Source organism: Cyanistes caeruleus, chromosome 10, assembly GCF_971803275.1.
Source record: "Cyanistes caeruleus chromosome 10, bCyaCae1.hap1.1, whole genome shotgun sequence".
Classification (NCBI taxonomy): domain Eukaryota; kingdom Metazoa; phylum Chordata; class Aves; order Passeriformes; family Paridae; genus Cyanistes; species Cyanistes caeruleus.
Window position 1 is genome coordinate 21,230,491 of NC_141710.1, and position 26,840 is coordinate 21,257,330.

At 40.5% G+C, this 26,840-nt stretch overlaps 2 protein-coding genes across 17 annotated transcripts in view; one reads left to right on the top strand and one right to left on the bottom strand.

Annotated features, from left to right (window-relative positions):
- The window catches only part of LRRC31 (leucine rich repeat containing 31), a 46,258-nt gene that overhangs the window by 5,637 nt on the left and 13,781 nt on the right, over positions 1 to 26,840 (top strand). For 6 of the 16 annotated variants that reach the window (XR_015274455.1, XR_015274452.1, XM_086843763.1 and 3 more), the window contains 2 exons: positions 25,645 to 26,209; positions 26,555 to 26,809. Coding sequence is in view for 11 of the 16 variants with exons in the window: in XM_086843763.1 (XP_086699889.1) it covers positions 26,197 to 26,209; positions 26,555 to 26,809 (268 nt within the window). In the remaining 5 variants the exon portion in view is untranslated. Of the gene's footprint in view, positions 1 to 1,577; positions 1,727 to 7,197; positions 7,532 to 9,903; positions 10,004 to 25,644; positions 26,210 to 26,554; positions 26,810 to 26,840 lie in introns of those variants that run through there. The other 10 variants (XR_015274456.1, XM_086843765.1, XR_015274453.1 and 7 more) reach the window with 7 other exon arrangements.
- On the bottom strand, positions 563 to 10,989 carry SAMD7 (sterile alpha motif domain containing 7). Its single transcript, XM_023932804.2, has 8 exons — positions 10,653 to 10,989; positions 9,841 to 9,967; positions 9,564 to 9,700; positions 8,341 to 8,419; positions 5,331 to 6,010; positions 4,641 to 4,762; positions 4,263 to 4,373; positions 563 to 3,569 (listed from the first exon to the last, which is right to left on the bottom strand). The coding sequence occupies exons 1-8, from the start codon at positions 10,753 to 10,755 to the stop codon at positions 3,297 to 3,299; spliced, it is 1,632 nt and encodes a 543-aa protein (XP_023788572.1). The 5' UTR covers positions 10,756 to 10,989; the 3' UTR covers positions 563 to 3,296.

The window sequence follows — 26,840 nt, forward strand, 5'->3', positions numbered from 1 at the left end:
ATTGTACAAGGGTAATTGGAAAGTTAAACATATGAGAAATTTCTAGAGAATTTAAATACTAGAGGTAATTTTAAAAACCAGAACAGTTGTTTTTTTCCTGTTTTTACACTCAAAGTCTAATTTAACATTCTGTTCTGTGGCAGATTCACAATTGTATAAGATCTTAGAATATAAACTTTTCTAAAGTAGCTGGTGGCATGGGTATGGGTCAGTTTGAAATACCATCATCTTGCGAACTTATGTGCCTGTTCTTTTATTTGTGTCCTGGATTAAAGTGACTTCCTGACTTGGACCTAGTGGGAATTCTGCAGGACTTCTGTATGTTTATAGCATTTTTTAGAGATTCTTCACATAGGAAATTGATCAGAGAGTCACCCATGATTTTATCAGAGAGGTCCATGTGAGTTTGTATTCCACATCATCATCATCAATCATCATCATCATCATCATCTGCAGCTTACATGAGGCCAGAAACCCAGGTTGTTGTAGGAAGGACAAGCAATTTCTTCCTCTTTAATACTTTCCTAATCTGTTACTTACGATACAGAACCATTTTGCCATGTGTTTTTTGTACCTTTTTATTAATCTTTAACACTGGCCCTATTGAAAAAATAAAAAATTAAAAATGGAAGTCTCTGTCCCTAGGAGCCCACACATTTAGTGTAGATACAGACAAAATCAGGAACTTCTACAACACCTCATAAAAAACATTCCCTTCTTCATTAACTGCACCACTGCTATGGACTAATACAGTAATAGATGTTAAATGAAACATTTCCAATGATGCAACATGTATTAAAACACATCATCTGTATCTCATTGTGATTTTAGTCGCATTGCAGAAAAAATGAATGCAGTGGTGGCACTGGGAAGTTATTGGGAAGCAGAGTTCTGCCAGCTTTCATAGGTACTTGTGATTGCTACCTTGCAGCTGGAATAAACAATAAATGTCCAAAAAGAACTTGACATCCAGTAAAGCCTTGATGTTTACATATAAACACAACTCCTGAAAACATATCAGTCTCTGGAAATATTGGTCTGTCTACTGATTCTGTGTATTTTAAAATTATTTTTACATTTTATTTTAATTTTCTCTGGAGCATTTGTAGGAAACATTCATTACCAGTGGTATTTCCTCCATTAGAAATAGAACCTATTACGTCTGTTTAGGTAAATCCTTTTCCTTCCTATTTCACTACACAGCTGTTTACCATTCAGGGCGTATTGCATTTTGGCTGCTGCAGCACATCTCCCCCAGTACAGGAAGCTATGAAATAATTCCTTTTGTCATTTGGGGAAGAAGAGCCCAGTATGAGTAAAGAATGGTATGTTTGGTAGGGCTTTTTTTTAAATTGCAGAAGTAATAGAAGACTGCAAAATTTGCATCCCAACTTTCTCAGCTTTTGGAATTGTTTGTGACGGACCCATTTACAAAAACAATCACACTCTCCAGAACGACTTTTCAGTCCTTCCTCCCTGGTATGCGGAACTTGAAGTCAAGCTTTTCTGCTGTTACTTTATAAAAACAAGTAAAGTTTCTTCGTATCATCGCCCTTAACATGCCCCCGGTACTTCAGGTGTGCTGCATTTCCCTTCGGAGGGACAGCAGGTGACCGAGTGGCTTTGCAGCGACATCTCGTGGTCTGGATCCCCTGAACAGGGTCAGAGATTCTGCCGGGGTGGAGGTCTCATGTGGATTGAGTAGAATATTTCACACAGAGAGGAGGTAGGATGCCGTTAGAAAACCAGGTTATTAACTCTGTTTAATCAGATAAGTGAAACTGTCAACATGATTGTCAATTGTACAACGGATAAGTTAAAAATTGTTTAATATGCTAAAAAGAATGTAGATATTTGCCATTTTTCCAAAGGCTGCAAAGTTTGGACAGTAAGGTAAGATGGACATCTGAGGTTGCTGTTGCAAACATCTAATCACACATTATTTCTAGTTCAGAAATATATCAAAGACATAAAACAATTTATCTCTCACTAAAGTAAAATAATAGAATATGGAAATACTTTCCCTCCTTGTGTTTAACCATCTAAACAGCTTCATATCTCTTGGGATTTCAGTACTTGGGGCCACACAAAATAAACTAAGGGAAGGGAATCTAAAGTAGCAACATAGAGCAGGTCCACAATCTATCAACCCTCAATTTACAGAACTTGATTTTGTCAAAGATATTTGTGTGTCCTTTGGAGTAAAGAAGAGTTCTTGAGGGAGGAGAGTGGAATTGTACTGACTTCCAAAGTCTGCGTGGAAAACCAGTGTAGGACGAAACCCCTAAAAAGGGAGGAAGGATAAGTCACACAGGAGTCATAGTAAATCCTGGGGATTTGTTCTTAGTTAAAAGCTCTATTTCATGTCCTCGTTTGCTGTGAGATAATGACTCAGCAGCAGCAAAAGTGAGGGGAAACCGTATTTTTCAGAGGAAAGGGGGCTCTCAGGCTAAACTGATGGTCTCTTCCAAAGTGAAGAACACTGAACATGCTGCTGAGGGAAGGGCTTTCCATGGCTTGCCCAAGTGAGCTGATGGGAAGGGTGTTCTGGCAGAGGCTGCCAGGAACCAGGTGGCTTTGAGCCTGCTGCCTGCAGGGAATGTCACTGTCCCAGTGACTGGACTTCGTGGCAGAGGCTGGTGACTCAACTCAGCTTGCAGTCACGAAATGCAAATTCCAGCACTGGTGATAAGAATGCCTTGGAATAATTAAAACTGCTGTCACACATGGTATTTTCATGTTCAGTCTGTGTATTTTTTAAGCTGTATACCCTTGCCAGGCACTTAGGCTTAGTTCTGGAGTAGCAATGGATTAACTGAAATTGCCAAGTCTGGGGTATATTTCTCTATATCCTGTAGGCAGTTCCATACTGTCCCGATTAATTCCCTGTGAATGTTCTGTATAAATTTTATTCAGGAGAAGCAGAAGTCAACTATGTTTGGAAGCTGTGACTTTTCCATGTAGTTTCTCAGCTGACCACTGGAACACACTGTAAGACATGCAGAGCACTCTGAGTCTGACAGCTTTCAGTGATAACCTTGGACTTCAGTGAAAAGTTAAATTTACCTGTTAACTCTACTGGTATTCTTTTCAATGAATTGCACTTGAAAGTAATTGCACTAACCTGTAGCTGCATTTCTGAATGCCTTTCAGATATACCACTTCCTCATGCTGCATTGGCAGCTTATTTCCTTCAGTCCCAGCCTTACAAAGGTTTCAGGCTGTAGCTTCTTCTCAAACACTTTGTAACTTGAGGTTCCTGGATTATTAAAAACTTGTCATGTCCTGGATTTAGCTCAAGTTTTCTGGAAAGCAATCATCTGGAACTCAGCCTGGGATCCAGCTGTGTCACATGGATTTTCCCTGCTTTCTGAAGCAATCTGTTCCACTGCTTGGGAGGTTTCTGGGTCCTGGGAGCAGGGACTGTCCAGGGTGTCACCACTGCTGTTGCAGTGAAGGGGAGAGGCCATGTCAGAGGGCTGCTCCGAGGGTTTCCCTGGAGCAGGAGGCAGGGGCATGGACAGAGGGACATTCATCATGTAGAACACGTTGCCCAGGCGTCGGGACACCTTTAAAGACAAAGGCACAATTGCAGCAATGACTTCTTGCTGTTAAAGCCATTAAACATCAAGCCTGACCCTGGTGCAGCAACACCAGGGACATCTCAGGCATCTCAAAGGGTTATCTCATTCTTGTGAAATAAATATTTTCCATTTTCACTCTCTTATATTTTTCTAGGCCCAGGTTGTGGAAGTAGTGGTCAATACCCAACTTGGGACTGTTGGGCTCGACAGCAGGATCCTCCTGCTCCTGAGGTGCTGCAGCACCCAGGGACAGGGGGGAGGCAAACTGCCTGCCAGAAGTGGGGCAGGTGGTTGGAATGAGGGAGAGTGAGAGAGTACAAGGGGTTAAAGAAAAGAACCAGCAACAACAGAAACACACAGAGAGTAGATATTAGTGGATGAAATTAAGGATAGAAAACTGCAGAGAGGGACAGTCTGTTCCTGAAAAAATGTTCAGTCGTATTTCTTGCTGTCTCCCTGTGTGCCATGGTAACATACAGGGAAGCAAAAGAAAACTCTGTTGGAGTAATTTATTTTCTCCCGATATTGTGGCAGTTACCTTACCAGTGGGAAAAAAAAGTGCTTTTTTGTTTGGAAAACAAAAAGTGCTTTTTAGTTTGGAAAAATTCCCTCTTCTCATCTTCTGGCACTTTCATGTCTCTGTGAGTCACCATCTTGGCATACATTTAATGATCATACCTGAGAGCGGATTTTTAATGCTGGTCCGAGTTTTAATCCCATTGTATCCAGGAGATGTTCCTCTGTTAACAGTGGAAGGGTTTCTCCATCAATAGCATGGTCTTTAAATATCTGATGAAATGATAAAACACATCACAGTGTGCTAAAACAGACTTTGATTGTTATTTTTCATGCTTAACCCTGAGGCATAAACAATAAAAAGAAGAAATAATTTTACTGGTTTATATTTGTATATCTCCTAACTGCACTGAGAAAACTATTATTGTACTTGTAATTTTGGGACAATCAACTGCCCTCCCACATTTACATCTGTTTGCTGACATTTAAATCTAGATGGTCCTAAGGACCTGAAAATGTGGTGAAAATGTTTATAATCACCTGAGCATAATCTGAGCAGCCTGGGAGGCTGACAATGAAGTTGTGCACATCATCAACTGTCCACTTGCGAATGTCTTCAATGGAAGAAATGTCTTCTCCATTCAGGATCAGGCCATGAGCTCCTTTGAGGAGGAAACACAGAGGTTATCTTGGTAGAATTTTGCTGGCAAATCAAGAGGAAATTATTGTTGTCATGAGAATTTTTACACCTTTACAGAACCTAATATATTAACAGCAGGGTGTAGTCACTTGCAGATACAGGAGTCCTAAGCACAAAATCACCAGGTAATAACAGAACCTGGTTCTGAACGGGTTTTTTTTGTGGTTTCTTTTGTTTACTGTTGTACCTGCCAGTCACTACACATACAAATCATTTAGACTTTTTTGTTACTTTGACTAATATTTCAGTAGAACAGATCCAAGTGTTTGCTAGTCCATAGTGCCTACTGTGAGTTAGGACATTTAGAAAAGTTGTGGGCTGAAAAGAGAGGCTAACTCACAACTTCATTCAGCAATTTGATTTTAATTGAAATTCTTTTTTAAAACAAGAATATAGATATTAGTATTTCAGCATTAGAATTCTACTTTTAGTTGCAGTGACTCTACTATACCAAAAAGTCACTTAAAACAGAGGAAAGAATCAGGACACCAAATCAATAAAACCAGATTATATAAATATGCCACTCAAACCTGAAGGTAGCAATGGGTTGTTGGGCACTGGAAATCCATATGGTAACGCTGAGAATGGGATTGCAGAAGGGTACAGGTACTTGTCATCAAATGCAGCACAGGAGCTGTTGGCTTCCTTCTCATTTGTGTTGCTGCAGCTGGTGGTTTCAGTAGGAATTTCATGAGTAGCACAGTTTTTTCTCAAGCCTTGTTCAAACTCTTTGCAGTTCTTGGCAGCTGCAGATGGCTCAGTCTGGTTTTTGCTCTGCTCATGTTTGTTTGGTGTCTCCACCTCTACTTCTTTCTTGTCTTCTTTCTCATCATCCACTGCAGCTGAGGCAGAGTCTGTGGATTTGTCATCTGTCTGGTTCTTTGTGCCGTTGGCACTGCCCTCGGCAGTTTTGTGATTTCCAGCTCTTCTCCCTGGGCGCCGTCCCCTCTCCCTCTGCAGTGTGGTGACTGGCGGGTACGGGCTGCTTGCCATGAGCATGGTGTTGCCATGGATTTCATCCAGGGTGGTACGATGGACATACAGGTCGTTGGCAAGGTGTCCTTCAGGGAGTCTGTGCCTGCCACGGAAAGCAATGGGACTGGCTGGCATCCCGTGGTAAAGGAAAGGGGCTTCCAGGCCCAGGAGTCCTTTCCGATGGGCTTTCTCCATTTCCTTTTGCTGAAAAATAGCACTCATCTCCATTTCCATTCTAGGAGACACACAGAGCATGAGCAGTTAGGGCAGCTCGGTTCCTTCATCACCTTTTTGTTTTTTCAGCAGCAGAATAAAACTCAGATAAATGAATAGGCAAGAGTACTGCTTGTTTTGTCTCTCCCCTACATTGCTATGTGTCAGAGGGTACAAGCTGAAGATGGAATGGCAAACATGGCTGTATTTAATGTGCTGTCAGATACAGATAGCAAGCTAAAAGAAAGGGAAAACATATCTTCCATGTGATGGCTCTGGATAATACTTCATACAAAAAAAGTGTTATTTGCATATTGGCAATCCAGCCACGGGGACTATATTCACATTTGGAAAAGAGTCTCCAGAGTCTTAAGGATTGAAGACTAAAGAAAATAACTGATTTATATTATCACTCAGAAACTTGTACCAAAACCTGCAAAATTCCAGTGGTATTGTAAATGATAAAGAACAAGAATAATATTATCTATGGGACATTTGCATCTAGTCAGAGTAAGCTAATGTTAGACCTCTTGAGTTCCTCCACAGTGCCTGGCACCTGAGCATGGTTCTGAGAGTGTGAAAGGGTAAGATCCCGGTGGGAAGTGTTCAACTGATCTCCTTCCTTCTGGATGAATGCTCCAGAGTCTGTGCCAGCTTCCTGCTCCTGACATAGTGGATGGGAGGCCTTGCCAGTGGGATACAGAGAATACAAGTAATAGTGTTTGTCTCTGCTGTGCCAGCCTTCGCTGGCATCAGCTTTCTCTGGAGCCAGGCCAGCGATCAAACAGAAAGGTGGAGCTCCTAGAGGAGCTTTGAGGAGCTTTCAGAGGGATTTCTACATCTTTGGAAAAGAGCCTGTGAAGTAAAGCACTTTAAAGTGCATCAAGATAGCTTTCTTAACACTGCAATGAGTATAACAGGTCACAGAGAGTCTGATCTTAAGGAGAGTGTAAAATTGTCAGGAAAACAGTTTGGGTAAAAGCTATCTTATGCAGATTTTTTGGTATGAGGAGGAATTATTTGATCACACCATTCAGGGTTTTTTCTCTACCTTCTTTTCATTTTTGAAACAACCTCCAACTTACTGATTTTCTGCTTTCAGAGATACAAAGGAAGTATTTTGTCTATGTCCCATGTCCTTGTACATTTTGCCTGATTATCATTACTCCCACCCAGCACTTGAAGTGCTGATAAACAGCAGAAAGCATTACATTCCTGCCTCCTCCTCCAGCTGAGATAGTCTATTCCTGTCAGCAAACAGAGCTTTGGGATGAGGCAGAGTCCCTTGAAGAACAAGTATTTGAGCCCAGGTGCTCAGCAGCACAGCTGCACCAAGTGCAGGAGGTTGTCAACATCTGATTTCTGGACAAGCTGAAAGGAGCAAGTGCAGCCCTAAATGTGACCTGAGCTGCAGAAAGCTGTGTGGACACAGTGGAAACTGCCAGGGTGGCAAAAAACTGGGGTAAAAGGTTTTGAAGGTGTAGGTGAGCTATTTCATGTTGGAGTTTTCCTGTTTGGTGGGCTGGGGGAAGAGCCTGAACAGGTAGGAGCAGTTCTGTTGTGGCTGTAGGTGTATGAGACGGCCGTGTTTGCTGCTAGTTATTTCACTTGCTTTTCTCAGGGTTTTTGCAATGTTGCAAGAGCTATAGGAAATGTGTCGCTGATGCAAATCTCATGCTTGGAGGAGTTCAGTGAAGCTTTGCTGACTTAAGAGCTCAGAACACTTCCATCCTGATTCTTTTCAGATGAATATACAGAACTTAACAGTTCTTTGCTCTTAGTCTCACTGTGAGGGACACTACCACTGAGCAGCCCAGTGTAGGAGTGGCTGAGGTTACAGTTCCTCTGTGGAAATGGTGTGACTGTGAGGTAGGGTGGTTTTTTAACCACTACCGAGTACACTGAAACTGCTACAAATAACTGGACTTTCTACAGTCACTCTGATATTCCAACTCTTCTGTCAAACTAGGAAAGCTGCCCATCCTGGTAGGGTGGAGACACAGCCACTCATCCCAAGGGCCCAGCTGCAGGCTTAAAGTGTTGTGTGTGATATCACACAGCTGAAAAGTTTGAATTTGTTTCTGAACTTTTGTAACTTCAGGGTGTTTGGATCCACAATTCAAGGGCTGTGCTGTAGCTTGTTCTTTTCCTTAACCAAGCTAAGGAGTTTGTTTATTTTTGTTACATCATTTTAAGAGTAAAAGCAAAATAGGGCAAGCAGAAAGTCAGTAGCTTCAGGCCTTAATTGATACTCAAGGGCCCTCTGCTGCTCTGGGTCAGTTGAAAAACAATCTTGATCACTTTGCTGCTTTAATCCTGGCACACACCTCAGAGCAGTTTGCTATTGATTACCTGGCAATATTTTGCTTTTGTACCAGTTCTTGTCTTCTGGCCACAGCTTCCATGGATTCTGGTTGCAGAAAGCTGTATCCTTAGAGGGAAGGGGGAAAAAAAATGATCTTTAAAATTCACTTTTTCGTCATGCAAATACTCAACCCCCAAAACAATGCAGAGACACTTTAAAACACTTTGTATGTCTTCGACTGTGGGCTTCACCAGGAAGGTGATAGGATTTCAAGTTAAATCCTATTTGTTGCCATTGTTTTGGTGGGAATATGTAGAAAGAACATGAAGTCCATCATCAGGTGTTTTCAGGATCAGATCTGTAGTTAGGAATACCTGCCATTAACCACAAAGGAAGGAGACTGCAGGGTGGTTTTATTTGGTGACTTATGCCTTTGAAGTACACGTAACTACTCAGAAAATAATAGCCATCAGTCGAGCAAAGCAAACCTGCTCTTTCAAGACTGCTTTCAGCCTGGAGGCTGTGTAATTTCAAATTACATTTCTTCTTGAGGAACTCTCCTGTTTGAGATCCATGTTAAGTCAGGGAAAGGAGCTGAAATCAGATTTTTTTTCTTGGTGTATTGATGTGACATTGAAAATACATTCACTCATGTCAAAGAAAGACTCTTAAGCTCACTTTGTATAAAGTAATATGTAAATTTTTGTGCAGCATGACAGGAGTGCCATTGTGAAGTCCATGTCCAGCCTTCCCCTTCGAGCTGTGCTCTGTAATTTTGAGCCTGTATTAAAAGGACTTGTATTTGCCCTACATGAATTAAGTGGCATTATTATTAGTGCTAATATTATCATTACAGTGGTAGTATTGACATTAAAGAATATGATCAGTGTAAAGCAGCCAATGCTCATATAAGAGGAAGAGTAAAATGTAATGTAAAAGTGTTTTTGAGGAGCTATTTTTTAGCTTTAGTCTTTTGTTTGGGTGTGAAAATTCTTGGAAAATACAGAAAGAAAAGGAGCAAACAAAAAACACATAAAAGACTCTGAGAACTGTATTTAACAAAAGCTAGAATGGACATGCTTAGACCTAAACTGGCACAGTTTAGAATCTCTGGTGGTCAGGTTTCCTCCTTTTAGTGAGCCTTTTTTCTAAATAAAAGAAAATAAACTGTTACTGACACTATCAATAAACCTATGGAAAATGAGCAGGTGCAGTTGGCTTTCTGATCCACACTGTCCCACTTTTCAGGATGCAGAGGGTGCTTTGTTACCTGGGCCAGGGTAGACACGGTTGGACAGCAGGTTTGGCATGTTGGGGTGCTGTGGTACTGTGGGTCCCAGGTGGGATGCTATGTGCATTTGTCTGGGGTCAGCTGAGGCCATCATTTCACTTGAAGGTAACAGATCTCTGAGAGGAAAAAGAAAAATACCACATTCAGATAGGCAGATGATATCATTTAGTTAAGAATTACCAAAGGTCTTTACAGCTTCAGGGACAGCATACACAGAGTGGTTAACTGCAGTGCTGGAACAGAAAATGCCCGGTACCTGTCCACCAGTCGCGGCTCAAACTGGGCGGGGATCGCCTGCATCCTCTGCTGGCCCGGCCCCATCAGCTGCGGGTTTACTGCCATCAGCTGGTTCCTCATTAGCATCTCCTGCCGCTGCCGCAGTTCTGGCACAAAGCATACACAGTTCTGCTGTTAGACGAGTAAGTTAGGAGGTGATTCTGGCTGCAGTATAACCTCAGCAGAAAAAAATGTGTTGTTTTGTTTCCTCTAGAGCAAATCGCACATTTTTTTAAATAGCAGCAACTGAAAACATGTTTTCACTGCCACCTGAACTACTTCGTTTAAGTAATGTAGATTTATTCAATCAAACTGCAGTAAAAATAAATAGGATGCACTCAGTCAAGTGTATCAAAGGACAAATTACAATGAATAATAATTTACATAACATTATGAAGAGGAAGATAGCCATGGATGTTTAGTTCTCTGCTTGAGAGGGTTTTCATTTCTAATACAGTTCCATTTTGAGAAAAATCATACTAGGTGGAACCTGCATTGTCATGAAAAAGCAGCTCACAATGGTGAGCCAAAACTTCATAAGGTCCAGCTATGGCTTTTGTTCTTGTGTGACATTTACTTGTCTTCCACATGCTTAGCTTCTCTTAATACTGAATTCCAAGAGCCCTCTGTGTTAATTTTTAATTACCCTAAGCAAAATCTTTCTGCAGTTACTCCTAAGATAAATTTGAAATACCATTTAAAGACATCAAATCTGCTGCTGGCTGATTCTTGTAGGTTGTAGGTGCTAGCAATGCTATAACCACTTGTGCAGTGGGGTTTCTTGCTGCTCACCTCCTGCTGCCATGCCTCCTGCCAGCCGGTACAGGTGCTTTTCCTCCAGTGTTCCCTGTTCCCCCAGGATGGACATCTTCCTCATGTGCTCCCGGGGAGTCATGCTGCAGGGAGACAGCAACAACTCTGCTGATGTAAAGAGCTGAAACAGCAGCACCAAAGAGAGGAATAAGACAATCACCAGAGAAGGTTATTCAGGTTGTTTCCCAGCTAAGCAGGTGGTCCTGCCAGCCACAGCTGGATCCTTCTGTGCTTGGTGGGTTGTAGTGCTTTCCATGTAGAAACTTCTTGTTTTCAGGACAATGCAAACATTGCCCTTGCTTACACTGAGTTGTTCAGTGTCCTTGGATCCTACAGTGCAAGGAAAATCAGGATGCTGGAAAATAACACCTACTCCAAAGGAGATAATTAAGTCCAAGTCTTTGCCTTCAGCCCCTGGTGTGTCTGAGAGCAGTGATGTGCTCATATTTATGAAGGCAGGTGTCTTTGGTTTAATTTCAGAATTGTAATAGTTTGGAGCTGTGTCTACTGTAAACTAAGTGAAGCAGATGAAAAGAAATGGTAGAAATTATTTCTTCCAAATTACATCGACCCCTTAAGACTGCCAAATTGAAGCAAAAAAGGTGATAAAACCAGTAAGACTCAGATTAATTATAAATTGATATATGTAATTAATATATACATAATTAATAATTGTAAAGAAAACAAGTCCTGTAACCCAGAGCCTGGATGTCAAAAAGCTATCCTGTATGAAATGCTTTGAGTTGAGCAACTGGCAGAGGGAGCAGGCTGGCTCTGAAGGCAGCAGCAGGAGCATCTGTACGTTCATCTCACACTAGACTTGCAGAGCAAACAATTAGATCTTAATTTTTTTTAAGTAAGGAGTTGAATTTCCATCCCCATTTAGCTCTGATGGGTTCTTTCTGTCTTCTGAAAAAAGAAAAATGTAATGCTGAATTGTTCTCATCCTGAAGATAGAGAATTACAGCTCCAGAAGTTCAGCTAGCATTTGGTAGTGGTAACAGTGAGGAAAATGCAAAGACAGGAGCACTGGTCCTGTCCAAAAAGGATATAAAAGCAAAGTCCTGTGTTTTGTTGCCCAAGCTATTTATAAATTAGATTTATCATTATAACTTATTTTATTGCCTTTGACCTGTTGATGAGTTTAAAATAATTTAAGTGATAGGTATCAATCTAGTTCACATGCCTAAGGCATTTACCATTTCTTTGGTATGAGGGAGATACTTGGTCTCAAAATGAGTTTACCAAAAGGTAAACAAGCAAGTCATTTCAGCCATTTACAGTGAAAGTAGTGGCCAAACTTAGACCATACCACTGGTGTTCCCTCAAAATAAAAAGTGCTTTACATTTGTAAGTGTAGATTAATGTAGTGTTGTAATGTTGGATTCTGTGTTGGCCAAGATCCAGGTCTTCCTGGCTTCAGACAAATCTGTCAGATCCCAGACCAGCACCATGGCCTTTGTTCTTGACATTTGTATCTGAACATGTGCTGCTGGACATATTTCCATTTGCCTTTTTTTTAGGATACTTTAGACTTAAAGCGATTTAGGATACTGGGTGCCTCAAGAAGAGCATTTGAGCTGCCAAAGTGCTTCTGAGCTGCTAAAGCATTTTAAAGCTCAGTACTAAAGCGATTTAATGCTAGACTAAACTTTTCAGCAGCTCAAAAAATAGGTGGTAACTGGAATGATGGTATTTGCCATACCATATTGTTCAGTGAGCCATTTAGGTGTTTTTCTTTCTTGGATTGAGGCTCTGTATTGAATACTCTGCAAAATGAATGGAAATGTTAAACTTCATGCAGCCCTTCTTACAGCCTGGCCTTTGGTGCACCTGACTGGAGAAACCTGGTCTACCTGAAGATGTCAGTGCTTATTGCAGGGGCATTGGACTAAATGGCCTTAAAGGTCTCTTCCATTCCAAACTGTTCTGTGATTCTGTCATATGAATGTGCAAAGAAACCATCAGAGGTTCAGATAGCCATAATGGAAAAAAAAATTCCAGGAAGTTTTAACCTTCTTATTCTAGTAAATCAGGGAAAAAAATAAATTAATAGCGAGTTTTAATACTGACACGTTTTTTGTCTCTCAGATGACTGACAAGTTGTACCACTTTTGCATTTTAGGAACTGCTAGAATGTGTCAGTCTCCTGTTTAAATCAAAGCTGTGAATGTGGGTTTTTTTTTCTGGAGAAATGTCCCTGTGTGGGAAAAAGACATACAAGTAAAAGATACTTTCTTCATCAGGCCCTCCTAGAACTTCTACACTTCCCCCTAAAATCACACCAGGGACTAAAATTATATGATGTAAGTCCAAATTGTAGAATCATGGAAAACCTGGTGGGAAAAGAGCCATCTGTTCTGGCCCAAATCCCTCCTGGGGGATCCCATATACCCTGCCCATTCTAACAGACATCTCTCCAAAAACAAGCAGCAGTAAGTGGTTAGAAACCAGCAGCACCAGTATCACTGTGGTGTTCTCTGTGTAGTCTGTGCAGTTCCAAAAATAAGTCTGGATTTTGTGTTGTATATGAAGGATTAGAGTGGCTGTTGACAGGCAGTCTCACACTGCCTCCTTTCAGAGATGAAACAGAAACTGTAGTTTAGAAATTGTAGTTTCTAAGAACTTTCTTTAAAACTTCTATTTAAATATGAGGTTTTCTTTTAAATGTTGGCATTTTCCCAGAATGTGGGGTTACTAATTAGCAGCATCCATAGCAAAATGATCCATATTTACTGATAATTATTATCCACCAGATGACCAAGATGCACAGACCACCATTTCAGACAATGTGCATCAGATAAAGAACTTATCCTTGCAAAGGGAGACAATGTGGTCTTTTGGTTTCACATGGAGAAGATATAGTATTGAACAACTCATGGAATAATATGATTTAAAAGTTTTTTGGTATCTTCTTCCACTAAAGCTTTAGCTTACTGCTTCCACTGACCCAGTTTTTCAATCATCATAAGCCAAAAAGGAGGTTTGATTCCTTAATGAGGTTTTCACTGGAATTACTTCATGGAATCATTCTGGGTTTTTTCATTGGTGTGCCAATCAATTTTATCTAACTTGAATTTCTTCTCAGATACATAAAAATAACTCTGGTATTTGTGATATAAAGCTGTTATTTCCACCAGAATTTTAATCTTCTACAAGTTGAATGGCAAAATATCTGTATGGTTCAAACATAATTTAAAGGACATATTTTGTATGTGTGTGTTATCTGTATAAAATTACTTCTTTATTTCCCTGAATTTCCTGTTAGTGAAGTATTGAAATGATCAGGTGGGATAAATAGCTTGATAACCTAATATAAAGATTAGTATGTAACTCTGTGTCAGGAGGAACCTGACTAATCCATGTTATTTCATTTGGAAAAATATCTTTTCCAGTTAATTAGCTGGGGTTCTGACCTGCAGGTCAAATTTAGGGTAGTTTAGGTTCATACTATTTTCATAACAACTCACATATTAGAAACCACAGCAGCTGAGGAGGGTCTGTCAGGGAGCAGGGAAAGTACACTTCTGATACATTTATTAGCTGGGATTTGAGAGTAGCTCAAAATCTGGCATCAGGGTTCATATAAATTCATACACACCAGCTGTCCAGTGTTAGATTCATATATGGCTCTGCTCTGATCCTATTGCACAAATCCTGGCTGTACAGCACATTACAGGGATGAAGACAAGTTAATCTCTACCTTTAGAGTCTTACCCTTAGCAAACCCTTCTTGGCAGCAGGCAGAACCACTCACCCAGGACTAATTCTGTCTCAATTTATTAGATGAGAAGTGGCAAGACATGAACTTCATGAACCAGAAGCATTTGCAAATCTAATCATGCAACAGTTTCAAAATGTGTATAGCAGTCTAGGTGTTGTCATCAATTGCATTGGCAAAATACAGTTTAGTGATATAGACTTTTAGACTTCTTGGAAGACTTGTTTTTTTTTATTAAATGCATTGAGATTTCATTTAGAAATACTGCTTTTATTAATATCAAACACATGGAATTAGCATTCTTTAAAGTCAATGTTTAGTGGACTACAGCAGCATCTCCACAGACTGGAAGAAGCTGAGTATTGTTTGAAATGCTCAGGTAAATTTGTGTCAGCTAAATCAGTCTAACATGCAATATGAACATGTATTCATGCTTATGAGTGAAACATATGAATGAAGACATACATAATCTCATTTGCATTTCCATTTGCTTCCCTTTTAGAAATAGCTGACCTGATTGCTTGAGAAACCAGGTGCTGTTTTAAAAAATAGATTAATATTCCAATATTATTAATAGTCTTAATGTTATTAGTTATAGGATCAAGGGTTCTTGCTCTGATTCTATACTAAGGGTCATAAAACTGGAGATTTTAATTGTTCTAGAACCCACAGTCAGCAAAATAAATAACTTTTGGAAAGGAAAAAAGCACCTATGTTAGCATTATGTCATACAGGAGCATAAAATATTTCTTCTTAATTGGAGTAAGGTGCCATTGGAAAGGCTGTGGGGCTAAATTCTAATCCTAGATATGTGGGCACAGACTGCTCAGAGACTGAGATTAGAGTGTAATCCTAAAACTGGATTGAGAACGATACATTCCCTAAAGAAAGGAAAATAACTATATTTATACTGTGTGTGTCAGCCAGCAGTTTGTGTTGCATGCCTTCACACTGCTGGAAGATGTGGATCTGCCCGTTCTTGAGCCAGCTGATTGGTAAAATTGTGAGCAACAAGTCACTCTGGTATTTAAACACACTGTTCTCAGCAAGTAGGCAAGACTTAGTGCTGGCAAACTTAATCCTTCAGGAACTAAGCTGGGTTCATAACAAAAGCTCATCTTGTTCCCGTTGGAATGGCTGTGGGCAAGGAGAGATTTATTCCCGTGTGCCACCAAGGCAGCACTCAGCTCGAGGCATGGGCAAAACCTGGTGGAGATGCTTTGTGCCAAGCACAAACACACAGCAAGGGCCTGCAAAGCCTATGAGGTGACAGAGACAGACAGTGGAAGAAAAAGGAGCTGAATTCCTGCTGTTTGCTGTGGCACTGGAGCACAGGGATCTGGGACAGACAGCAGCTGAGGTGGGAACTGGAGCCAGCGCTCCTTCCTCAGCTCCGCGCTGTGACCGCGGGACTGGTCTCTGTACAGGGCTGAGGTATATTTGTGTTTGTGGCAGCACCCACAGGTTCCCCTGGGATCGCTCCGAGGGCTTTAACAACTCCTGTTAAAACACTAAGTACAACAGCTAAGCAACAACTAATGAAAAAAGTGTGCATGCATGAGACAGTGTGTGCATGCACTCACAGAACACTGTGCACCCACCCTGGATCCTGGCAAACTGGCACATGGAGATGTTTACAAGGGATGGGTCTTCCTATTACATCAGTTATATACACAGAGATAAAGGCATGATGTAATTTGTTTTCCTTGTGGATTTATTTCATAATTAGGGATGACACTTGAAACATTATCCTCTTTCTTTGACTCTTTCAGAAGCCTAGAGGTTGCAAAATATGGCAAAAGCAGGATCAGTTAAAAGGAAACTTGGTTATTTTTTACTTTTTGATAATTTTTACTTTTAAAGCATTAAAAAGAAATGTGTTGCTTTTTAATTTTATTTTTGAATACTGGAGATGGAAACCGTGGGACAGAAACCTTTCTGATCATTGGAGGGCCAGGCTGGTATTTCCAAATGAAATGCAGTTGAATTTTACTGGGATTTATGTCTCACTTTTATATGAAATGTCAGTGCAAGTGACAAATCTCTCAGTGGCAAAAGTAACCAGGTAGTGGAAAGAGGAATGAATTTTAGGTAGACTATTTAAAACTATTTTAATTTAACAATTCTTTAACTTAACTGACTGACTAAGGGTTTGAATCTAGAAAAGTTGTACTAAATCATTGGTACCTGCCCTTTTCAATTAGGATATTAAATACTGCAGCAGTATCCCTTGCATTTTCCAAAATCCTATATTTGATGAATCTTCCACCACTAAGTAAATCAAGATGATGTGGGTTTCCATCATCAATCATTTCAGGTCAGGTTTCTTTATTACAAAGCAAAATACAGCACATACTCATCTTAAAAAATATTTGCATGTATGTTAGAATACATATATATGTCACAGATGTCAGATACTAAACCCACTGTTATTACCCAAATTCATGTTTGAAGTCACAGGTCTTAAAATGCAATACAAACTTCTTCCCCTTGTGAGATTACCATGTGAAATTTCTCACCTGACCCTGTGAACAGGCTCAAAAATCAGCATCTCAAACAGACTGAAGATCTTCAGCTCCAGTTTGAAGGATCAGACCATGAGAGAATTAATTGAGTTAGGATTGCCTTCCTCTCTTTTTGTATTCTGCTGCACTGTGGAGGTCTGGAAACTCACATGTTCTCTAACTAAGGAACTTGAATTTTTCACTCCAAAGACAATGTAATAGTGCCCAAGCCTTTCTCAGTCTACAGCTAATTCTGCCCACATAGTCATACAATAAAATGTAAGAAACCCTCATTACTTTATATTTAAAAAAAAATATCCCATGCGTACATTGGTATTCCACAAAGCTGCCAACACTGGGGTTTGTTATGATGGCTACATGCATACAGCCAAAATTTTCACTGGGTAAATGTAATGTAATGTTACGTAATGAAAATCTAAGTCTAATGTAGGTACATCAGACTAAAGCCGCCAAATATATCTTGTGATGATGGCCTTGATTAATTCTGATTGCACACTCATTTGGAAAATCCACTGCACCAGGAAATAACTATAAAATATTGAGATTTTTCTATTTTACTCTATAAGATAAATGAGTATAAAGATGAAGATAAATATATTAACAGCTGCTTAGCTTTTAAGATTATTTTGTTATGTATAGACAAGGCAGGGAAACATTTGTACATATGTAACAAGCAATGCAATCTGAATCCAAAGCCACCTAGAAAAATACTGAGTATGCAAGGACAAGTTTCCCAAAGTAAAATCCTCCATTTGTGAAACAGATCTTTAAATATTTCTAAAATGATCAAGTTATATCATAAGAAATACGGTATTTCCACCTGAATATGCAGAATTATTTACCCATAAGGATACCTATAGCAGACTGCTGAGAAATCAGAATAGAGTTAATCACATACTTTACTTTCTCTAAATCACCCTGCCTATTCCTAACTTTACTCTGTGCACTACAGTGCTGCTCTTAAAGTTGCCACAAACAAGTTTGCTTTGGTCTTCTCTGTTTCTGCTGTGAGGCAAGTCTTTCCTATTTAATCTGAAAAATCCTGCACCTTTCAGTATTATTTAACAGGTGTTTCATCACCATTTACATTAAAAACCCAGCATTTTTTATTTCATGTATACTTACATCTATGGTGCAGACCTTAGTTTTGGGTACAGGGAAGCCACCATCAACATCCAAGAGTGTGTCCCTTCTCTATGAGTCTTCCTTCCAGGCTGCCTCAGCAATGTGTTTGGCAGCTTTTAGAACACATCAAGATTAACATGTCAAAAACTGCTTTAACTAACGCTGACTTTACTTTAAATACAAACTGAACTTGTCTTGATTAGCTCTCATCCCTGCTCCTAAGCCCTCCCCACTCTGACATCACAAGCTCTTCTCCAATACCATCCCCTAACCAGGCTGTAAAAACATAATTACACGAAGAGCACTACACTGAGCTGATAAACCTATTTCACATTTAACCTGATAAGCCGTTGTTAGCTTTTAAGATGCTTGATGCATTCACTTAAAATCTTCCTGTTCCACCAAGAAATACAAGACAAGATTTGGAATTGCTTGGCTCTTCCCTGTTATGTTACCTATTTATACTGATTTTTAGAAAGAGTTCACTTCTGACTTGGCAAGGAGTTATCCCAGAAGTGTGATATCCTAGAGCTGTGTATCCGATGGGATTGGGGGAACTGCAAGGTGGAAATCCTGTTAAGCATATTGTGAGGCTAACACAGGGATCAGTTGGTTATACTGCTCAAGCCGGCAATTTACTCTTTAATTCTCACTGGCCACGGGTTGGCTCTCAGAGCCAATGCCTAGAAATGGCAAGCTTGGAAATGTCAGGGAGTGCTTAGTTTCTTCCAATATCTGTGTCAATTGATGGGATGTTTGTTAACCCTTAATCACCTGCCTAAAGTTCATCAGGTGCTTGCTGAAACAAAAAAAATATTGCCCCTTGTTCTCTAAAACACAAACACAGTGCCTAAACCTGGGGCAAATGGGCTCGTTCCTATTGAAAAAAGGAATATTGAAAACACTCAGGGAAGTGTTATCATTAGCAAGGGTGTGAAATTCTGCTCTACTTCTGCACAACTTCACAGAAAACAAATTATTTTGTATAACACAAAATATGTTGTTTTTTAATGTGGGATTATTTAAAATTTTTTTAAGTGACTGTGACTCTAAATATTTTTTATTGTAAATCCCACTATGGTTATTTTGTTGCTGCCTGGACCTTTTTTATACGGAAGAAAATCACACCCAGGAATATTGCTTTAAAAATCTACTACTGGATTTTAAAAAAGAATTCTTCTTTAAAAAAGAATCTTCCTTCAAATAAATTAAATTGTTAGAGACCAGTTAAAACAAATGGAGAATAATTTTCATGTGGTGTTTCCAAATCTTTGCATGTGCAAGCAGACAAGGAAGCAAAGGAGTGTTCTAGGCTTAAAGATAATTTTTACCTTGTGTCCAGTCCACTCAGTCTGCCTGTGATTTGAAAGGTAATTAATAGATAGTCTTGAAAAAAGTTATTTTACTGGGATTTTTTCAAGATTGTCTGGGTGAGGCTGAAGCAAATGCTGTGTAAGGTGTGGGGTTGTCTAAAAAATAAAAGTAAAAACTGGCATCAGCATCCATTTTCCATCAGATCTTTTAGTCCATGTGAATCGCCTTTCAGGAAAACCACAAAAAGTTCATTATCAGAAAAAAGTACTTCCTGAGGTAGAAAAAAACAAGGTTATATATTTATTTTTTTCTGTTTTACCTAATGAGGGAAGTTTGGAGAGAGACACTGCTTTGCAAGATCTCTGGCACGTAGCGCTTGGATTCTGGCACAGAAGCAGCATTGCTGCATGCTGTAGCGAACTGTGAGAAACACAGTTCATAAAGATGCTTCAGTGGTCCCTCCCCAGGGAAGAGCAAGTTGTTCTTGACTGGGTGTTGCAGGATTCAGGCAGGAGTGCATTTCTGTATCACACAATGGTCTGTGTGTCCCTCAGCACTCCCGTTCCCGCTGGGTGTCTTCACCTTAGGAAAAATGGCAAAGCACCAAAGGAGGGAGAGAGAGAGAGACATGTAGGAAATTAGTTATGAACAGAAAAAAATTAATGAGTTTTGGCCAGTTTGGGTACTATTCTAAAGCAGAATTAAGAACAAGGAGATTCTCTCAAATATTTTCCAAAGAAATGTCAACTGCTTTCCATCTTTCTCAGTTCCTGAAGTACCAGGATGTACCCTTTTGTTCCCTTTTGACAAAATCAGCTGCAGACATAGCTCAGCTGATGGGATTTATGGTCTTCGAAAATGGAAGATAAAAATTGTACTGGACAATTTTATTGTCTAATAATAATTGTCTAATAATTAAGAGACAGTTCAAGAATTAGGTTGGTTACCAAAATGCAGTGCTGGAATGGATTTGTAGAAGTAGAGGACCTGCAAAACTAGAGCCTAAGCAGATTTTAATCTTTCTAAACACTGTTTCTAAAGACTGTCTATCCTAAGTAAGGAATCTGTGAAAGAGTGATAATCCTTGTTTCTTCTTATCAAGTTTACTGAAGCAAGATAAAAATCTACTTATCTCCACTTTAGTGGAGATATATCATGAAATGAACTGATACAGAACTTGATAAATGGCTAATTTATCACAGGTCAGCCTGTCTTTTTCCAACATGAAATCTGTGTTCAGACATATCAGATTCTTTAGCTAAACCTCACTTCCTTCCACATTTCCCCCAGAAAGGTCTAATTTAGAGCAGCATGGTTGCCACAAGCAAAGTAAAGAGGGGGTGGTCTGATGGATGGGAAGTCTGGGACCAGTTCAAGAATGAACTTGAACAGAAGCTGTGTCCTAGGATTAGAAACGAACACCAGACTTTACAGTGACATACTGCCTTAGAAATGGGGTCTTGGTCCACAAGAAATTGAAAAACAACTGGGGAAGGGAACAGGCAAACCTGTGTGAGTGTCACTGTAATGGACTGGCTGCACAGAATGTCCTTCAAGCTGTAACACTCCTTGGGAGCTTTTTCCCCCAATCCCTTGGTTGCAGGGTGGATGATTTTGCTCCTTCCTGAGTTTCAGGACACTGAAAAGTGCCCACATTTGGTGTTCTCCCGTACTAAATTCTGCTGACAAGGTCAGCAGATACTGCAAAGAGAACAGGTTGCAACATGATTGGTTGTTTAGTGGAAAAGTATTACATTTACTACTGTTCTTGAGAGAATTCAGAGAGACTGGGTAGCTTACACAGCTCTCTCATTCCCAAGGGAAATCTGGGAACTAATCAGGGAGAACTGGAGCCAAACTTTGGGCAAAACTGAAGCTACTCAATTTTGCTTAATGTGGCTAATCTCAATTCCAAAAGCCAATGAGTGAACCTCAGGGATTAAATATGTCTAACCCTTGAAAATTCCTTTGAATTCCTTTGAAAAGTCAATTGGTCAAACTTTATTTGTGGAGAGAATACAGGGTTTTATATGACCTTGGATCCAAATGGTTTAGAAGGTCTGGATTTAAAACCATACAAGTTGAGGTTTCAAAGACTTGAATTTTTGTTTTGCAAACATGGTGTAAAATGAGACTGATAGGTTTTGTTCAAAACTTTCAAACTGGCCATTTGCTGAAAGAGCACATGTATTGGTAAAATGAAATTTTAATAGAAGTTGCACTGTGCCATGTTCCTGTCATTTATGGAATTTCTGGACATAGCTTTTAAATAGGAGTAATAATTAGTGAAGCAAATCACAATACACGTAATACCTTTAATGGAAGCACTTCATGGTAGACATGTTTTCATATTTTCTTGTTTAGTGATTTTTTTCATTACCTTTTGTATGGATTTAGGGTGTGGAAAGGGAAGTTATGACAGCAGTGGTATCACATTCAAAAAGAAAAGTGTTGAATAAATGCTCTTTTTGAAGTAACTTTTGAAACAGCAACTAGAATACAGGGACTGGGTGCTGTCATTAAGGATGACCTTAAAAATGCTTTATAACCAGTTCCTATATCTGGATAAACTTGCTCTCTCTGGCAGCACACATTCAGGTTGAGGTTCCACAGAGTGCCATGGGGAGTTTTGCTGAACTATCCAGCTCCATTGTACCAGATGGTACCGTATGGAGGCAACACTGATCCTGTGACTCTGTTGATTTGTAATTAGGTTTCTAGTAATTAATATAGTTTGCAGGCCTTGCATGAACTCTGCAGATTGCCCATTCATGTAAATGATTAACTGAAAGGGGATTAATCCTGGCAGAAGTTCAACCAAAAAGAATTTTCCAGACTGAAAATCTTCTCTATCAGTCTAGTAGATTGTAATAGAGACTGAAAGTTAAGTTTGCATTTGTATTACTCCATTTTAAAAGGAGTAACTTGATATCTGAGTGTTAAAAGTATCTGCACTGTGTGTATAAATGTACATTTGCTGCAATAGACCTATAAGTCTTGCTTTTTATGGAATTCAAAATGAATATCCAATGACTTAGTAGCTGGGAAAATCTACTTATTCTCACTATTATTTAATAGAAGGTAATGTAAAATCTGTCTTTGAAAAAAAGAATATGGTTTAGAATTCTACAGTTCATGTTTAGCTGCTCATGCTGGAATATGCAAAGGTTGGAATTTTGCAGCTATAATAAATCAGTGACAACAGGGGCTGTCACACAGCTTTGCACACAACCAGTTCATCCAGCAGTAGCCCTTGCAAGACTATCACAGAATCCCTGAATGGTTTGGGTTCAAAGGGACTTTAAAGCTCATCCAGTTCCAAACCCCTGCCATGGGCAGGGTCACCTTCTGCTCTCACAGGTTGCTCCAAGCCCTGTCCAACCTGACCTTGTTCTGCCAAGCGTGCAGCCCCTTCAGCTCAGGCAGGCATTCCCTGGGGATTGCTCCTTCCAGCCTATTGTGTGTGCAGTCTCTTCTGAAGGATTTTGTCTGGCCCTAAAGCCAATCCCTGCAGCTCTGTGGCTCTAAAGAAAGTCAGCATCAAAGTAGTGGGTGACACAGATGTTTGGCACAAGCAACACAGCCTCAGTGCCAGCTGAGGGATTCCCAGCTGTGTGGGCAAGGCTGAATTCCCCTGTCTCTGTCAATGACAGAGGATGAATGGAAGGGACAGAGCAGGAGAGAGAGAATGGTGAGAGCTGTGGAGAGCATGGTTTGATGCATGTGGTTGGCAAAGAGGACGGCAGCAAACCTGGTGCTGGACCAGACCACTCTTCCCTTACCCTCCCTTGGCAGCAGCTTCTGGCACTTGTGTTCTGAGTCAGCCCAAGAGTGTGACACCTGAAACTGCCAGAGCCAACCATGGGGCAGTGAACGTTTTTCCAGCCCCTCCAATTTCTTGCTCCATTAAAGTGCCCCCAACAAATCAGGCCAAGCAAGAGAATCCTGCAGTGGCAAAGGTGGGGAAGAGAATTGCCATGGAAGCAAACAAGGGTCACAGTGTTATTAATGCTGCAGGACTCAGATTGTCAAAAATCTCTAACAGATAAATATCCCAAATCATTACATTCTATATAAATATTGGGCTAAGTGCCTCCCTGATGTAACAGTGGTTGTATGACAGCAAGGATGGGTTTAGTCCAGTGTGTTTAGACTCTGTATTATTTTAACCAGATGCTTGGGGGTTTGTTTTCCTCTAGTGGATAATAAGGGCCATCCAAAACAGAGTTGCTGATTTGCTTGGGTTTCATTGAAAGAGACACTACTGAAGGGAGAGGAAATCCCCAAAATGATACTCAGTGATTAAGCACATAGAATATAGGATTTCAGTGTTTGCAAATCCTTTTTTTCAAATGAACTTGTGGCACTAATCCTCTAATGGCATTATTTCTTTGGAATATATGCCGGATTAAGGAGTCACAATGAGGCAAAGTACAAAAATCCACATTAATCTCTCCCTGATGGATGCTGTGTGGGATGCAACTTAAACTATTTTGTTCCAAAATTGGTTCTGTTCCTAACCTTGCCCCAGGTCTAGACAGAGGGAAGAGCAGATATAAACAAGTGTGACACTGAGCACTCAGCAGATGGTCACAGGCCATTTAACTGGATACAAAGGGGAAGGCGTCTATTATTTTTAAACTCCAAAAGCAAAGCCTGCCCTGTGCTGTCCATGACATGCTGCAGGAAGCAGACACAGGGCTCTGACAGGCAGGAGCAGAACCCCCGTTCAGAAGTGTGGCAGGGAGGAGATGGACAGAGAAACTAACTGGGCACCGCTGGGCCTGGCTGTTGTGATATATCACATGTTCACAGCACAGCCTGGGCTTATTGCAAAGTGCTGCTCATGTTTACAGCCTAGTGCAGCCACCTCGCTCTCCTTAGCCTGCTCTTTTGGGGGATAATCCTGTTATCTCTTCCCTCATAGCTGATGTAAAAAAGTTAAAGATTTGCTTTTAAGGAGGAGGAGACCAGGTGTTTCCCTTCTCATGGGATTACAGGAATGCTATCATAGTGCCCTGGGGTATTGTCACTTATTCAACAGCCTCAAGTGGTGAAAGAACTTCTGAACTGGCAGCACATCACCTGAAATACTGATGTCAGAGCATGTGAGTTAGCCCAGCCTAACCACTGTAATTGGTGCTTAACATGCTTAAGGATTTCCCCAGTTTCACAGGACAGAGATTATCAAATATTCCCATTCCATGTTCTTACTGAACTGCAGTGGGCATTGAGAAGTCTTGGGCCAGGAGAGCCCAGGACATGTTCACAAACACAGGTTGCTTGTTTCATTCTCAGTCATTCTGTTGTTAAGCACAAGCAAAGAACTGTCAAATTCAGTTCTTTACCAACAGAAATGCTGGGATTTTCCATCATCTGCATATATGAGATGCCTGGACACATGAATTAGCACAAATTCCTGATGTGGATACAGGTCTGTAGTGAGATGCTGATTTCAGAAGCTGAGACAGGACAGCCACTCCTGGTGTCAGAAATCCCTAAAGCCAACTTGGAGATAATTTCTGTTTGGGAATAGAAGTGTGCCCTCCCTTCCTACAGAAAAAGATAGTTGATTACAATGGTTTTGTGCATTTCTAGCTGCTGTAAATGTTTCCCAGCATGGGAAGCTCTCATGGGCAAGAGGATTTTCCTGATGTTCACATTAAGTTTTTGTTCTTCTCATTTTACCCTGTTGACTCCTTGCAGCACCCTGTGCCTCATTCCACCGTGTCTGAATCCCTTGTCTAATTTCACACTGAGTCAAGCCTGTCCTCAGGCTGGTGTCTGCTCAGCTGCTTGCAAATGAATTGTTGGTTTTGTTTACCTGCTTTATCATTCCCCACCAAAATCACTCCAGTTTCCATATGTCTTTAGTGTATACAGAATCGTGGGTGGTCCCTTGTACTTAAGGGAGTATAAATTATATTGCACCAGGTGCAGACAAAGGTGAGCAGGAAATGATAAGGGAAATGGAGAATTTGCCACATGAAGGGAGAAGGGTTTGGCTGGTTTAGCCTGCAAAAGGGAAGAGCTCATAGACTGAAAAAGATTATAAAGGCTAAAGAGATTCAGCATAAATGGCCATGAACATGGTTAAGAAAGAAATTGTGATGTTTGGCATTGAGGAAATCAGACTGAAGGACAGACAGACTAAAAAGGGTGTACTGGAGTTTGAGGAGTATATAAGGTGTGTCCAATGATTGCATTTTGATGTTGTGTCATGGTATTGCCCAGAAGATGATGGTGACTTCTCCTCTTGTGTCTCCTGTTGCCCTAAAATGATCAGGAGTGTCCGTCCTCCCTTTTTCTTACTGAGCTGTGCAATATCCAGCTGACAGCACGACTCTGTTCAGCCTCCAGCACTACTGCTGACCAGTATGGACAAAAGGGGTGGGAAAACCAAAAGCTTTTCTTCAGGTACTCTTGTAATCTGATCTCTGCGGTGACTCAGCCTCTTCTAGCAGCAGCTGTGTCAGGGACATGCAGTGGTTTGTGAGCAGAAGCGAAGATTTTGCTGCTACTTCCTGATTTCTGCCTTGAGAGCAATCCAAGCTGGGCATGATCGGAGCATTTAAATGGACTTCTGAGCCCCAGGAACCGCAGACTTTGGGATAGGGTACAGAGGAATAGAGGCATCAGGAAAGAGCTCACAAACCACCTGTGCAGAGCTGCTGCTATCAAACTGATGAAGACAGAAACTTGTGAGAGAAAACTGCCCAGAAAGTTTCTATTAAAGAAAAGAGTGAGGCTTTGTTTGCATGTCATGGCTCACCTATCCCACAAATCCTGAAGGTGCTGTAAAAACTGAAAACTGTGAAAGGGATCCTCAGATGTACCCATGGAAAAGACAGGTATGTTCTTTGTTTAAAATAATACCTCTCTACCTCAGGAAATCAGAGTCAGGAAAAGCAGGATTGCTCTAGAGCTCAGTAACTATGAATGTACATCGAGGTACATTGGTTTGTATCAATTTTGTATTTCTAAGGAATACAGCTGTGACAGCAGATTAATGCCAGATTTTAAACAGTGCCTCAGCTTTTTGTAAGTGCTCTGCTCTTGAACACTTGTACCATGGCTATGATAGATGGCTGGATGGAGGCAATGGTGGCAAATTCTCAGTGCATCTGCCATCATGAAAAAAGGTAAGCAAGAGTAAACGTTACTGAATCTAATTCTGTCTGTTGATCCCCTGAAAGATGACCAGAACTGCCAGGATAGACATGAAGAGGACAACCCAAAGAGCTCCCCGTTTGACTTTGTTATGAAACAGTTCCAAGGAAAGAAGTGTGGTCCCGAAAAAAGCAAGGAGAAGCCTTCAGCCATAAAACAATTCTTCAAAGGCTTTGATTTTGGGAAATCTGAAGGCAAGGACGGAAGGGAAATTGAAGAAACAGAAATAAACAATGCTGAAGCCGATGATCAGAGTGAAAAGCAAGATCTCTCTGTAGAAGGTAATGTTGGTACAATAATGAAACACATGTG